General features: G+C 42.8%; 2 protein-coding genes across 3 annotated transcripts in view; both read left to right on the top strand.

The window, feature by feature from the left end:
- The window catches only part of Znf713 (zinc finger protein 713), a 28,653-nt gene extending 23,251 nt beyond the window's left edge, over positions 1 to 5,402 (top strand). The window contains exon 8 of the mRNA XM_008839170.3: positions 4,210 to 5,402. Within this exon, the coding sequence (XP_008837392.3) occupies positions 4,210 to 5,234 (1,025 nt within the window). The 3' untranslated portion in view covers positions 5,235 to 5,402. The remainder of the gene's footprint in view (positions 1 to 4,209) is intronic.
- A 4,477-nt stretch (positions 5,403 to 9,879) lies between these two features.
- Positions 9,880 to 14,953, top strand: Mrps17 (mitochondrial ribosomal protein S17). Of its 2 annotated transcripts, none has more exons than XM_008839165.3 (3): positions 9,880 to 10,033; positions 11,161 to 11,300; positions 14,546 to 14,953. In XM_008839165.3, the coding sequence occupies exons 2-3, from the start codon at positions 11,178 to 11,180 to the stop codon at positions 14,813 to 14,815; spliced, it is 393 nt and encodes a 130-aa protein (XP_008837387.1). In that variant the 5' UTR covers positions 9,880 to 10,033; positions 11,161 to 11,177; the 3' UTR covers positions 14,816 to 14,953. The 2 variants fall into 2 exon arrangements, with proteins under 2 accessions (XP_008837387.1, XP_008837388.1); XM_008839166.3 differs by having other exon boundaries at positions 9,995 to 10,111.
- The last annotated feature ends 339 nt before the right edge of the window (positions 14,954 to 15,292 follow it).

The following is a 15,292-nucleotide window of genomic DNA, read 5'->3' as shown; positions in this document are numbered from 1 at the left end:
CTAAGATTCCCTAGGATTTTTCCTTCTTTTTAAAAATTTATTTATTTATTTATTTATTTATTTATTTATTTATTTATTTATGTCTTTTTGAAACAGGGTCTCCCTGCAGCCCCAGCTGTCCTGGAACTCACTATGTAGACCAGGCTGACCTTGAACTCACAGAGATCCACCTGCCTCTGCCTCCCAAGTGCTGGGACTACAGGCCTGCACCACCACACCCAGAACCATCAGCTTTTTTAAGTGATGTTGACTTGACTCTTCTGACTTTTAGCACTCTAGATTTTCTTAGGTAAAAAACTTCCTTCTATTTCAGCCTGTTCTGTCCCAACCTACTAGAAAAAATAGTTTCTAACTTTAAAAGACCTATATTATACAGCTCTATGAAGGTGCCCACTGCTCTTGATTCACAGAATAAGTGACTTTTCTCATATCCCTTGTCCGGGATGGGTTGCCTAGCTGTTTTCTCAGGAAACTGTATTTCTTTATTATTTTCAGAGACTTCTACAGTGGCTCCCCTCTTTTTAAACATTTTTTAAAAATTTCTTGTGTGTGTGTGTATGCACATGTACCATAGTGTACAAGTGACAAGCAGAGGACACACGAGTTGAGTCTCTTTTCCATCATGTGGGTTCCAAGGACCATACTCAGGTTCATCAGGCTTGGTGGTAAATACCCTTACCCACTGAGCCATCTCACTGGCCCTTTTTTTTTTTTTTTTGTCTTTTTTGAGACAGGGTCTCCTTGTAGCCCCAGCTGTCCTGGAACTCACTATGTAGACCAGGCTGGCCTCAAACTCACAAAGATCTGCCTGCCTCTGCCTCCCAAGTGCTGGGATTAAAGGCATGCACCACCAGGCCCGGCTTCTGGCCCATCTTTTTAAAAATTTGTGTGTGTGTGTGTGTGTGCGTGTGTGTGTGTGTGTGTGTGTGTGTGTGTTCACATATGTAGGTGTACATGTGTGTACAGCTGTGAATTTTTGTGGAGGACAGAGGTTGAAACTGAGTGACTTCCCGAATCACTATCCACCTTATATATTGAGGCAGGGTCTTGTACTTGAGCACAGAGTTTGTGGATTTGGCTAGTCCACATGGTGGGCCACCATGCCAACCCAGCATTTATGTGGCTGCTGGGATCAAGTTGTGGTTCTCACAATTGCACAGCAAGTACTTTACCTGATGAACCATCTCCCCAACCTCTACTGGTTCTTAAGAAGATATGATAAAGCATTTCTGTTGCTCAAGGGACTGAGAGTGATCTCCCAGTGTGACTGAATTCTGGCACACACTCGGGGGTATCACGTGCTTCATTGCATTAACATTGTCTAATACCTGTTTATCTAAGCAAATACAGCATTGGTCCTCATATTAATGAATGAAAGAAATGACAGGGGTAATTAGGAGAAAGAAAAACCAGTCTGTAAATGATTATGTGAAGAGGAGGTTTAAAAAAATAGGGCCAGAAAAAGTGGGGGGTGGGCTGGAGAGATGGCTCAGCAGTTAAGAGTAGTGACTGCTCTTGCAGAGGACCTGTGTTCGATTCCCAGCACCCACATGGTGGTTAACAACCATCTGTAGCTTCAGTTCCAGGGGATCTGATGCCTTCTTTTGACCTCCTTGGACATTGCATGACACAGATGCATATACACATGCAGGCAATACATTCATGCACATAAAAATAATAAAATTTTTTAAAAATAGGGCCAGGGCCAACAAGAAGGCTCAAGCAGTAAAGGTGCTTGCTACCAAGCTTGATGACCTGAGTTTAATCCCTAGAACACATGTGGTAGAAGGAGAGAACAGCCTCTGACCTCCACACATGTTCAGTGGCCCATACCACCCCATAACTAAATAACAAAATAAGTAAGTTCATTAATTAACTAATTAATTAATTAATTAATGTTAAAAAGCTAACTGCCAGCCAGGCATGGTGGTGCATGCCTTTAATACCAGCACTTGGGAGGCAGAGGCTGGCCAGCCTGGTCTGGTCTATGTAGTGAGTTCCAGGCCAACTGGGGCTATAGGGAGACCCTATCTCAAAAAGACCAAAAAAAAAGCCAACTGCCAGAACTTTTTAAAAAATGGGTTAGTGAACATTACTGGTCCACACTAATAATCCTAGCACTCAAGAAGCTGAAGTAGAAGAAATGTATGAGACTAGTCTTCATGGGCTACATAGAGAGTTTGAGGGCAGCCTGGGCTATATAACACAAGCCTGTCTCCACATAAACAAAAACAGAAAGAAAATGCCAGGCATGATGGTGCACACTGGTGATCTCAGCACTCAAGAGGGAGAGATAGGAAGAACAGCAGTTGGTGCCTAGCCTTGGCTTCATAGGGAGACTCTAAGAAAAAAAAATGATCTACCATTAAATATGAAGATGTATTTGGACTAATCAAGGGGTTTCCTTCCTAGATGCCTTGTTTGGCACTGTAGATTCTTTGAATGAGCAAAACGTAGCTAGACTTATATTTCTATTTTTGACATGAATCATACAATTGTTTCTCTTTAAAAGCATAGATTGATGCTTGTTGACCCATGAGAAACACTTATGATAATATGTTCTATTTATTATTTATTTTTGGAGTAAGAATCTGCTTTAGCTTTCTCCAATATGAATAACGCACTAGCCTTGTTCTTGAAACAAGAATTACTATCCTAATTGGGATACTTGTCAGTAAAAAGCAAGTACCTTAATAATTACATCAGAATCTAAGGATGATGGCATGCGTCTGTAATCCTAGTAGTTAAAAGACTGAAGCAGAAGAATCACAAGTTTGAGGCCAGCCTGGGCTGCATAGTGAGACCCTGTCTCAAAGAAACAAAACAAAAAAGTAGATGGAAACCAAAATTAAAATTTTATCATACTCTGTAAGTCATGCTTGTTCAAAATATTGCTTTCATATATGTTTATATGAACATAGGGAAAAATCAGGTGAGGTAACCTCCAAAATATTAACAGTGATTATTTGAAGGAGATGGGGTTCTTTTTTTATAAACATGTCCACATTATTTAAATATATTACATTATATGTTACTTTTATCATTTTAAACAAAAAATAAAAATAGCAATTTTTAAAATGTATTTTATTTATTTTTATTTTATATATATGAGTGTATTGCCTGCATGTATGTAAATGTACCTGTGTCATGCAATGCCCTTAGAGATTAGAAGAGGGTGTCAGCCCCCTAGTTGCAAATGGTTGTTAGCCACCATGTGGATGCTGGGAAGCAAACAGGGTCCTCTGCAAGAGCAGCTAGTGCTCTTAACCAAGGAACCATCTTTCCAGTCCCCATATTTATTTTTGTTTTAGGTGTATGAATGTTTTGCCTGCATGTATGCAAGTGCACCCATGTCATGCAATGCCTGTGGAGGCCAGAAGAGGGCATTGGATCCCCTGAACTGGAGTTATAGACAGTTATTAGACTATTGTGTGGGTGCTGGGAACCAAACCCAGGTCCTCTGCAAGAGCAGTCAGTGCCTTTAACCTCTGAGCCATCTCTCCAGCCCCATGAAGAAGTAATTTTTTGGTCTTTTTAAGACCAAGTTTCCCTGTAGCCCCAGCTGGCCTGGAACTCAGTATGTAAACCAGGCTGGCCTTGATCTCACAGAGATCCACCTGCCTCTGCCTCCCAAATGCTGGAATTAAGTTGGCAAGAAGAATTAATTTTTAAATAAACAAGTTGGCATTACAATAGAACAATCCGCAAACGAACTTCATAGGGCCTGGGCTTAGATCTGCCTTCTCAAAGCATGTCAATTCCTCTGATCTCTCCCAACGGCCTTTGTCTGACATTTCTTTTTCTTCTGTCCATCTTCTTTCAACTATGGATACTTCTGGATGGATGACCACTGCCATGCATGATTTCCCCCATGCTCACTGCCTGTCCTTTTATAGTCTTTCCATTTCTATGTCAGACAAAGAAATGTTCACTGTCATATATGCCATGTACATATTATTGTTAGTTTCACCTGGCAATTCTGTATGCAACAATTTCCTTTTCAAAGCCTAATACTGGAAGCTGGGTGTGATGGTGCATGCCTTTAACCTCAGCACTCTGGAGACAGAGGCAGGTGGAGCTCTGTGAGATGGAGACCATTGTGGTTTATACAGTGAGTTTCAGGCCAGCTGGGGCTATAGGGACACCCTGTCTCATAAAGAAAAAAAAAACAATATTGGAAAGTATTTATATGTTCTGAATTTCTTTTAGATGGAGAAAACAGACCTCAAATGAAAAAGTCAACTCTCAACCAGAATATTTCTGATGAAAAACAAACCCATGAGGTTATAATGGAAAGACTAACAGGAGACAGATTCTGTTACTCCATCTTAGGAGGACTCTGGGATTTCGATTATCAGTTAGAATTTAATCAGGAAAGCCAGAAGAGACATTCGGAACAAGTATCTTTCACCCACCAAAAGATTACACAGAGAAGCATGGAGTGTAATAAATTTGAGGAAAGCTATAATCTGAACTCAAACCTTATTATGCATCAGAGAATTCCTCAAGTTAAAATACTTCTTCATTATGACACACAAGAAAATAGCATCAAACATAATTCAAACTTGATTTATTGTCAGGGAAATTATGTAAGAGAAAATCCCGATGACTATAATGAATGTGGAAAAACCTTCAACCAGCATAATGTTCTTACTAATTGTATTCATGTCAGAGAGAAGTGCAATGAATGTGGAAAGGCTTTCAGCCACAATTCATCTCATAACCAACCTCAGATAGTCCTTGCAGGAGAAAAACCCTATAAGTGTGATGAATGTGGGAGAAGATTCAGCCAGAGAATACATCTTATTCAACATCAGAGAATCCATACAGGGGAAAAACCTATCATATGCAATGACTGTGGGAAAGCCTTCCGTCAACATTCATCCTTTACTCAGCATCTGAGAATCCATACTGGAGAAAAGCCCTACAAATGTCATCAGTGTGGCAAAGCCTTTAGCCGTATCACATCTCTAACTGAGCATCATAGGCTTCACACTGGAGAGAGACCTTATGAATGTAGTTTTTGTGGGAAAACCTTCAGTCAGAGAACACACCTTAATCAACATGAAAGGACTCATACAGGAGAGAAGCCCTATAAGTGTAATGAATGTGGTAAAGCCTTCAGTCAAAGCGCACACCTTAACCAACATAAGAAAATACATACCCGTGAGAAAGTATGTAAATATAAATGTGAGAAAACCTCAACCCAAAGTCCTCCCCTTAGTGGCACATAACTTATGACGGGGGGAAAATATGAATGTATAGATGTGTGAAAATTCTAAACTCATTTTTTCCATTCATTATCAAATTATTTGGTGGAGAGAAAGCTCATGAGTAAGCTTTCAAAAAGTATTTTTATGCCAGGCATGGTGGAGCACGCCTTTGATCACAGCCTTTGGGAGGCAGAGGCAGGCGGATCTCTGTGAGTTTGAGGCCAGCCTGGTCTACATAGGCTAGCTGGGGCTACAGGGAGACCCTGTCTCAAAAAGACCAAAAAAAATTTTTTTTTATTTTATGTGTATGTATGTCTCTAAGTGCACCTGCGTCAAGCAATGCCCAAGGAGGTTAGAAGATGGCATCAGGGCCCCTGGAACTGGAGTTACTGATGGGTGGTTGTTAGCTTCTGTGTCTGTGCTGAGAACCCAACTCAGTTCCTCTGCAAGAGCAGCCAGCACTCTTAACCACTGAGCCATATCTCCAGCCCCAGTGAGTGAGCTTTTAATGCATAGAAACCAAATTTTATAACTGAAACTAGTAGTATATTACATTTTCAGGAGGTGTCATAAATAGTGAATGCTATTTATTTTACAAGCAAATATATATTGGGTCATGTTCTAAATCTAGTATAAAACTTCTTAAAGAAGTAGGTTGGGATGGCACATGCTTGTAATTCTAGCACTTGTTTTTCTTGTTGCTGTTGTTCTTTTAACTTAGCACTTGGGAGGTGAAGACAAGTGGTTCATGAGTTAAAGGCTTTCCTCCACTACATCTGGAGTTCAAAGCCAACATGGGCTAGTTGAGACAGGCTCTCAAGAAAAAAAGGAAGGAAAAGAAAGAAGGGAGGGAGGGAGGGACGGAGGGACGGAGAGAGGGAGGGAAGAAAAGGGAAAAAAACCCAAATCTTGAAGGCAATAACCTACAATTACTAACCTATACATTTTAGCTATAAATCTTTTAAATTAAATGAATATTGATTAAATGAGGCACCGTTGTACTATAATGAGTTATATAAACTAGAATAAACAGAAAGAGCAATATTTCTCAAACTTAAGGCTGGAGAGATGATTCAGCAGTGAAGAGCACTAACTACTCTTACAAAGGACCTGGGTTTGGTTCCCAGTACCCACGTGGCAGCTAACACCATCCTTAACTACAGTTCCAGGGGATCCAACACCCTCTTTTTGCCTATGTGGGCATTGCATGCATATAGTGCACTTACATACATGCAGGTAGACAAAATACTCATCCACCTAAAATAAATAAATAACTTTCTCAAACTTCAGTCATTTTGTGCTTTATTTACAGTTTTTACTATAGTCTTAATATTTTTAAAGGACATAGGATTTTTAGTTTGACCTAATATTATCTATGGAACTTAATAGCTTGCTACACTAATTTGTTATTCTGCTTTTCACTAGAATAAAAAAAACTTTTAGCATGAAAAATATTCAGCCGGGCAGGAAGATTGCTGTGAGTCTGAGGCCAGCCTGAAATATATAGTGATACCATGTCTCATGAAGACACACACATTACTAGGATGATCTTAAAAACCTGAAAAACTGCTCACATTTTTCAAAGGTTCCCCCATCTTGTAGAGGACAGCGTCAGGTCCTTAACAAGAAATGCCTCCTGTGGAGAAGGCCGGAGCTACCTAGCTTCATTTTCTGCCAAGTGGCAGATTCTTGCTCACCACTTCACATTCTCTCACACCTCATGACCTTCCACATGCTCTCCTTTCTACTTCACATGGCCTCCCCACATCCCATGGCCCTCTGTAGAGCCCTCCAGATCCTACTTCTATGTTTGACCCCAAAAGAAATTAAAGTTCTTTGACCATTATCTGAGACTGAGCCAGCCACAGGGTTTTCCCAGTTAGCTTGAGTCCAAACCACAGGGTTTTCCCACTTAGCTTGAGTCCAGGCCATGGCCTTGAATATTCCCAAGCATTGATAAAGGAGTTAGGATAATAACCCAAAAGAGAAAGAAACTGGCCCCGGCCCTGGGCCAAAACCCTCATGGGAACTCCATATACACCCTTACTTGGACAAAACTAAATAGAACATCCTCCCTTTCTCTTGTCCCTTGCACAGATAAGGTGGAATTCTCATAAATGCTTTGTACTAATCTGTCCTGGTATTTACTGTTTCTTTGGACTCCCAACTAGCATTATTTCAGGTCATTTTAGGACTCTTCTTGTGGGAACTTCCTTGTCTCCCCTTTGGGGAAGTTCCAGTTCAGGTTTGACCAGGATGAAACAGTACCCTCAAGTGGTGGTGAAGAGGATAATGAAGGGGGAGTTGGGAATGTTTGAATGTTTTCTGTATTTACATTCCTTTTCTACTGTGCCTATTTTATACTAGTTTGTCATTTTCCCCTATTAGACTGTGGGTCTTTTGTGGGTGAGGATCCACTTTTTTTCATCTTTGCCCCCAGTACCTAGAAGAGAATAAGAAAATACATGTTCTATAGGTGTTTAAGGAATAAATGAGTTGGACAGATTAATGTTTTGTTGTTATTGTAGTACTGGGAATTTCATGCAGGACTTTGTGCATACTAGATAAACACTTGGCAGTTTATCCACATCCCTAGCTCTTTATTTTGAATGAATTCTTATTTTATGTCTTCCAACACTAGTTGTGAATATAACTGAGTAGTCAAGATTGCCCACACCTATATTTTGATCCTTTGTCTGCTCCAGTAGCCTAGTATAGGCTATTTCTTTTAATAATTTGCATACAAAAGCCTAATATATAATCCCAGCCTTCCCTCTGAGAAGGCATTATCAGGAAGCCATCATCTAACTCCTTCATAACTGGTACAAAATGCACATTCTCACACCAGACTCTCTTTATCTCCCAGATTGTTTTGGTTTTTGTTGTCGTAGTTCTTTTTATTTATTATTTTTATTTTATGTGTATGCATGTATTGCCTGCATGTAGGTAAGTGCACCCGTGTCATGCAATGCCTGCATTGGTCAGAAGAGGCTGTTGGGTCCCCTGGGACTGGAGTTATGGACAGTTGTTAGCTGCCATGTGGGTGCTGGGATTCAAACCCTGGTCTTCTGCAAGAACAACCGGTGTTATTAACCACTGAGCCATCTCTCCAGCCCCTCAGACTGTTTTGTTTTGAGACAGGGTCTCACTATGTAGCCCAGGCTAGCCTTGAATTCACAGAGACCCACCTGCCTCTGCCTCCCAAGTGCTGGGATTAAAAGTGTGTGCCACCAGCCTGGTCTACATAGTGAGTTCCAGGACAGCTGGGGCTACAGGGAGACCCTGTCTCAAAAAGACCACCACACCTGGCTGCTTGCTTTTTTTTTTTTTTTGACAGGATCTCATATAGCCTCTCATGTAGATCTCATGCTGGCCTCAAATTCACTATGTAGCTAAGGATGACCTTGAACTCCTGGTACTCCTGCCTCCACTTCCCAAAAGCTGGGATTACACATATCACCTCACCCAGTTTATGCAGTGCTGGGTATATAACACAGGGCTGTAAAGAAGCTAGGCAAATACTTTACCAACTGAGCTACATCCTCAGCCTCATTCATTCATTCGTTCATTCATTTGACACAGGGTTTCACTCTGCAGTTCAGGCTGGCCTCAAACTCACTGCAACCCTCCTGACTCAGCCTTTTGAGTGCTGTATTTAGAGACATGTGCCACCACACCCACCTATTTGTTTGTTTGCGATAAGGTCTCCCATAGCCCCAGCTGACTTGGAAAATGCTCTGTAGACCAGGCTGACCTTGAGCTCACTGAGATCCACCTGCCTCTGCCTCCCTAGTGCTGAGATTAAAGGCATGCACTACCACATGAGGCTAACTTTAAATTTTTGATTGACATGTATACTGTACATATTTATGAGGTACAGTGTGACATGTACATATACATGCAAGCTAATTGGTATATCCATCCATTTACCACATCTTTGTCTTAAGAACATTAAAAATCTAATGGATACTTTGATATATGCAATTATTATACTGTGCAACATAACATTAGAAGTTATTCTAAACCAGGTGTCATAGTTCACACAGAGGCTGCCAGGGCTACAGAACTGTCAGGCCTGGAGAGATGGGTCAGCAGTTAAGAGCACTGGCTGTTCTTGGAGAGGACACAGATTGGTTTCCCAGCATCCATGGCGGCTAGCAACCTTCTAATTCCAGTTCCAGGGAATCCGAGGCCCTCACCTGGCCTCCACAGGCACTGCAAGCATGTGGTGCACTTACACACACACACACACACACACACACACACACACACACACAATTTTTTTTTTCGTCTCTTTGAGACAGGGTCTCCCTGTAGCCCCAGCTGTCCTGGAACTCACTATGTAGACCAGGCTGGCCTTGAACTCACAAAATCCTCTTGCCTCTCCCTCCCGAGTGCTGGGATTAAAGGCGTGCGCCACCACGCCCGGCTAAATATTTTTTTAAACAACCAAAAAACCCCCCACAAAGTTCCAATGTTTGACGAATGAAAATTCCTTTGATTTAGAAAGCATGTCCAATTGATTTCCTGGGAAATCGGAAAGAACAGGAAATGAAATGGAATAGGAAAAAACCGGAACTTTCTGCGGGCCTGTCTCAGTGCCGGTGGGGAAAGTATGAGCAGAACACTCCAATACCGAAGACCTCCGCCGAGGTCCTTTTACAGTAGAACCGGGCGGAGTCTTGACTTTGAGCCCCTCCCAGGGCTGACCCGACTGGCGTCCAGTGAAAAGAGCGGTCCCGGTGGCCAACGCGCTGTGTGACGCAATCACCCTGCACCCGGGGCTCCAGGGGCTTTAGTCGCTGTCGGAGAGGCTGGAGGTGAGCGCGATCTGGGTGTGGGTTTGCGGGCCAGCAGCGCTGCGGCATTTAGAGCTGTCCGAGCCCCCGTAGTCGCCGGTCAGTCTTCCCCAGGTGCAGTGATTCCGGTAGTTACTGACCCCCAAAGTAGCCCCCAGTCAAGGTCTCCTCGTCCCTGGACTGGAAACTGTCTGCCTGGCCGAGGTCTTACATGCTTAGTTTGGGAGGCTTTGTCGAATTCAGGCTCAGTAGAGTAATACACGCCGGCAGCAGGACCTCGGTACCCTGCCCTGCGGACGGCGGGAATAAAGCCCACAGACTCCGAAGTTGAGTGCTTCGAGCAGCACCGTGTGTTAGAGGAGAAACAGGGAGGGATCCAAGAGAGGACACCGTTTAAGTGTCAAGTGCTAGGTTTTTTTAAATGGTTAAATAACAAAGAAGTAAGGTGACGTGTCTCCTGGTGCACAAGATGAGAAATTTCTTCCAGGCACAGGAGCTTTGTCAGGAGCTGATATAATTATGTGAAGGTCTTAAGGCCTTGACCCAAGAAGAGGGGCTTTGATCCATGGAGCATCTGAGATTGACGTCCGGGGAGTTTCCCAGACGGTTTGGTCAGAGACTTACTGGGGCTGATCCTTGAAGTACCTACTTTCCCCTGTCTACTGCCTCATTTACAGAGAGGGACACCATTGTGACCAGTTTATTTGCGGGATGGTATACCCTAAAGGTTAAAACCTCAAAACATTTCTGAGCAGGCCTGTTATCCCCAATTTTCAGACTGGGAAAACAGGCTTAGAGAGATTAATTTACTGCTATGCAAACCCTATAAAGATGGGAGGTTGGGTGGTAAAAGATAGGAAGTGTAACCATCTCTGACCTGGTTATTACAGAAATGTTGCAAAAGTTATTTCTGAACATGGACAGTGCTCCTGACAAAATTCATTTGGTAAGCCCTAACCATCAGAATGTTAAGACTTTGAGCAAGGTGTTATGGAACAAACATGTCGATAATCCCAGGACTCTGGAGGCTGAGGCAGATGGATTTCTGAGTTCAAGGCCAGCCTGGGCTACATAGCAAGACCATATCTTAAAACAATAACAAAAGAATGTTAAACTTCGATTTTTTTTTATTTTTATTTTCTCTTTAGGTACCCAAAGCCACATAATGTCAGTAATCCGTTCATCCGTCCATGCCAAATGGGTTGTGGGAAAAGTGATTGGTACAGCTATGCAAAAAACTGCTAAAGTGAGAGCAACCAGGCTCGTTCTGGATCCCTACTTACTGAAGGTGAGGAACATCGCCTGTTTTAAAGTGGCATTGATAAATCACAAACGTGTTCTAAAAGATTTTTCATATATGTGTATGTGTGTGTTTTCCCTGCACATATATAAGTGCACCATATGCACGCAGTGCCCATGGAGGCCTGAAGAGGGTGTCAGATCCTCTGGAACTGGAGTTACCAGTGGTTGTTAGCCACCATGTGGGTGCTGGGAGCTGAACCCAGGTCCTCTGCAAGAGCAGCCAGTGCTCTTAACTGCTGAGCCATCACTCCAGCTCCTCAAATAAGATTTTATCCCAAGACCAGGTAATGAGAAGTCATTCCAATTATGATGAGTAGTTTGAGGTAGTTCATTTAGCTGTGATGGGACGTGGCCTCTTACAGAAACACCAAGTTGCTGAAGCTAGAGCTTGGTACTCCAGTTGAATGAATGCAAGGGCACTTGGAGCTGGACTGTGAAGGAGCCTTTGTGTTTTGATTTTATCCTTTAAATAAGGGAAACAGGATAGAGGTGGGGGATATGAGTAAGGAGTGGGTAAGGGGACTTTTGCAAAAATATGGGTTGGAAATAGTAAGGACCTAAACTAAAGTTGGATCTGTGGCAATGGAGTCAGGAAAGGTAAATTCAGGAAGAGACAGTCATTGATTTACTAGGTCGGTGGGTAGGGTGGGACAGGGTAGTTTTTGTGTTCAAGGTTGGGCTCCTAGGTAGTTAGGAATGCTGTTCATTAAGATCAAAAATAGACTGGTTAGGGCTGGAGACTCAACTCAGTGGTTGAGAGCACTGGTTGCTCTTCCAGAGGACCTGGGTTCAGTTCCCAGTGCCCACATGGCAGCTAACACCAGTCTATAACTCCACTTCCAGGTGATCTGATGTCTTCTTCTGGCCTCCCCAGGCACCAGGCATGTAAGTGGTGCACTTACATACATGTAGGCAAGACATTCATACGCATAAATAAAATCTTTAAAAGGGGAGGGGGGCTGGAGCGATGGCTCAGCAGTTAAGGGTGCTGACTGCTCTTGCAGAGGACCCAGGTTCGATTCCCCGCACCCACATGACAGCTACGAACTGTCCTTAACTCCAATTCCAGGGAAATTCAAAGCCCTCTTCTGACCTCCGTGGCATTACACGACATGGGTGCACTCATGTACATGCAGGCAATACACGCACACACACACACACACCAAAAAAAAAAAAAAGGCCATTCAGTGGGGAACGAGAATAACAACGTAAGTTTGACCGGGACGCATAGGGTGGAGAGAACTGATTTCTGTAAGTTGTTCTCTGACCTCCACACCTACATGTGGCACATTCCTGCATATACACACACTCTCTCACACACATATGTATAAATTAATGTAATAATGAGCTGGAGAGATAGCTTAGTAGTTAAGCGCACTGGTTGATTTTTGCAGAGGACCTGGGTTCAATTCCCACCACCCACATGGCAGCTAACAACCAACCATAACTCCAGTTCCAGGCGATCTGACATACTCTTCTAGCCTCCGTGGACATTGCATGCACATGGTACACTTACATACATACAGCAAGACACCATAAAATAAAAAGTAAGTTTAATTTTTTTAAATAAATAAATGAGCCGGGCATGGTGGTGCACACCTTTAATCCCAGGAGGCAGAGGCAGGCAGATCTCTGTGAGTTCAAGGCCAGCTTGGTCTACATGGTGAGTTCCAGGACAGCTGGGGCTACAGGGAGAACCTGTCTCAAAAAGACTTAAAATTTTAAAAAAATAAATAAATGTGGGCCCGGCGTGGTGGCACATGCCTTTAATCTCAGCACTTGGGAGGCAGAGGCTGGCGGATCTTTGTGAGTTCAAGGCCAGTCTGGTCTACATAGTAAATTCCAGGACAGCTGGGGCTACAGGGAGACCCTGTCTCAAAAAGACCAAAATAAATAAATGAATGAATGAATGAATGAATGTGATTAAAAAAATATATATAGAAGATCAGAAATGGAAGCACTGGGCCTGGTAGCACACAGGCCTGTAATCTCAACTACTTGGGAGGCTGACAGGAGGATCACAAGCTCAAAACTAGCCCGGCTACTGTTTCAAAATAAGAAAGTAAAGGGCTGGAGGTATAACTCAGAGGTACAGCTTGGGTAGCATGCCTAAAGCCCGAGGTTTAAACCCTAGTAACACACACACAACAAAGCCCAAGGTTTAAACCCTAGTCACACACACACAGCCAGACCTGGGGTGTGTCTCAGTGGTAGAGAGCTTGTCTAGCTTACACATGGCCCTGGGTTCAGTCCCCAGCACAGTAAAGGAGAAAACAGGAACAAACCAAAGAAGACCTGTTGTTTACCATCTCTGCATGGTAACCTCCATAAGCCTTTTTTTTTTTTAATATTTTTTTTATTTTATGTGTATTCGTGTATCCCCTGGGACTGGAGTTACAGGCAGTTGTTAGCTGTCATGTAGGTGCTGGGTTTCGAACCTGGGTCTTCTGCAAGAACAACCAGTGTTCTTAACTGCTGAGCCATCTCTCTAGCCCCATAAGCCTGTTTTTTTAACATCTGTAAAATGAGAATACATGGTTTAGCAAGAGTATTATGGAAACCAGGTGATTCCAGTTATTATGAGCCACTTATTTGCAGTTCTTGAACCTAAGCGTAGAGTTAAGTGCTTTAGTGTACATTATAATGTTTAATTGTCTTGAAAACCTAGTTTTCAATTGTGTATGTGTGGGTGTGCACACGCATGCAAGTGCAGGTGCCCGTGGAAATCAGAGGCATTGGAGTCCCTGGAGTTCAAGTTACAGACATTGTGAACAGCAGGATGTGAGTGTTGAGAATCAGACTTGGATCCTCCACAAGAGCAGTATCACTCTTAATCACTGAGCCATCTCTCCAACCCCTTGTCCTGGTAACTTTAGACCCTCCTTTTGTGGTCGGAAGAAACTGAGCTTGGAATGGTTAAAGAACTGGTATAGCTGTGTGTTTATAGACTAGAGAGAAGGCTCCAGGGGGTGGGTGTTAGTGTAGGAAGAGATGATCACTGATGGAGCCAGGCTGTTGAAAGAACAGCCACCAGAGCTCAGAAAGAACTCTGGAAAAGCAATTGCCATTTTCCCAAAAAGCAGCAAACTATTGTACTACAAGTTACCTGAAGTATCTTAACTTCTTTTCCCAAGTCCTGGCTGGTTTTCTGTGCATTATTTTTTTATATTCTTACTGCACCACCAGGTCACAATGGGAGCCACTGATTTCTTTCTTTCCTTCTCTCAACAGTACTTTAATAAGCGGAAAACCTATTTTGCTCATGATGCCCTTCAGCAGTGCACCGTTGGGGACATTGTGCTTCTCAGAGCTTTGCCTGTCCCACGATCAAAACATGTGAAACATGAACTAGCTGAGATTGTCTTCAAAGTTGGCAGAGTCATTGATCCAGTGACAGGAAAACCCTGCGCAGGAACTGCCTACCTGGAGAGTCCACTCAGTTCAGAAACCCCGCACCTAAGCAAAACCCTGGAAGAACTGAAGACCTCTTCAACCCCGTGAAGAGTGAATGGAGCCAAAGGGAAAGAGCATATGTATGCTCTGTGACTCTCACTACAACTGTGTCCAGTTTCTCTTGTGACATAAATGAAGTAGCTAGAAATAAATGAAGCAAAGGGCTCATTATAATTTTCCACAAAGGTTTATGTCATGTTTCAGAGTTTCTCTATAGTGAATATACTTTCCTTTTATGCTATGTGCCTAGCAGTATGCTGGCATATTTTGTAAGTTCACTATTTTAGAACATAGGAAATATGTTGTAAACATTGAGAGTGGGTGGGAGTGTTTGTGTGTGTGTGTGTGTGTGTGTGTGTGTGTGTGTGTGTATGAATGCATGTATGTAAATGTACCCCATACATGCAATGCCTAGAAATCATAAGAGGGTGTCAGAGCCTCTGGAACTGGAATTACAGACAGTTGTTAGCTGCCATATAGGTTCTGGGAAGAAAAACCTGGTTCCTCTACAAGAGCACCGAAGCT

Source organism: Nannospalax galili, unplaced genomic scaffold (genome assembly GCF_000622305.1).
Source record: "Nannospalax galili isolate Female #2095 unplaced genomic scaffold, S.galili_v1.0 scaffold899, whole genome shotgun sequence".
Taxonomy (NCBI): domain Eukaryota; kingdom Metazoa; phylum Chordata; class Mammalia; order Rodentia; family Spalacidae; genus Nannospalax; species Nannospalax galili.
Note: the sequence above shows the minus strand (reverse complement) of the source record. Positions and strands in the feature narration are given on the sequence as shown.

Bases quoted from the DNA above. Each gene is read 5' to 3' on its own strand.
- Mrps17 (XM_008839165.3), top strand. From the start codon at position 11,178: ATGTCAGTAATCCGTTCATCCGTCCATGCCAAATGGGTTGTGGGAAAA. The intron at 11,301-14,545 runs GTGAGGAACATC...TTCTCTCAACAG, and splicing joins TGGATCCCTACTTACTGAAG to TACTTTAATAAGCGGAAAAC.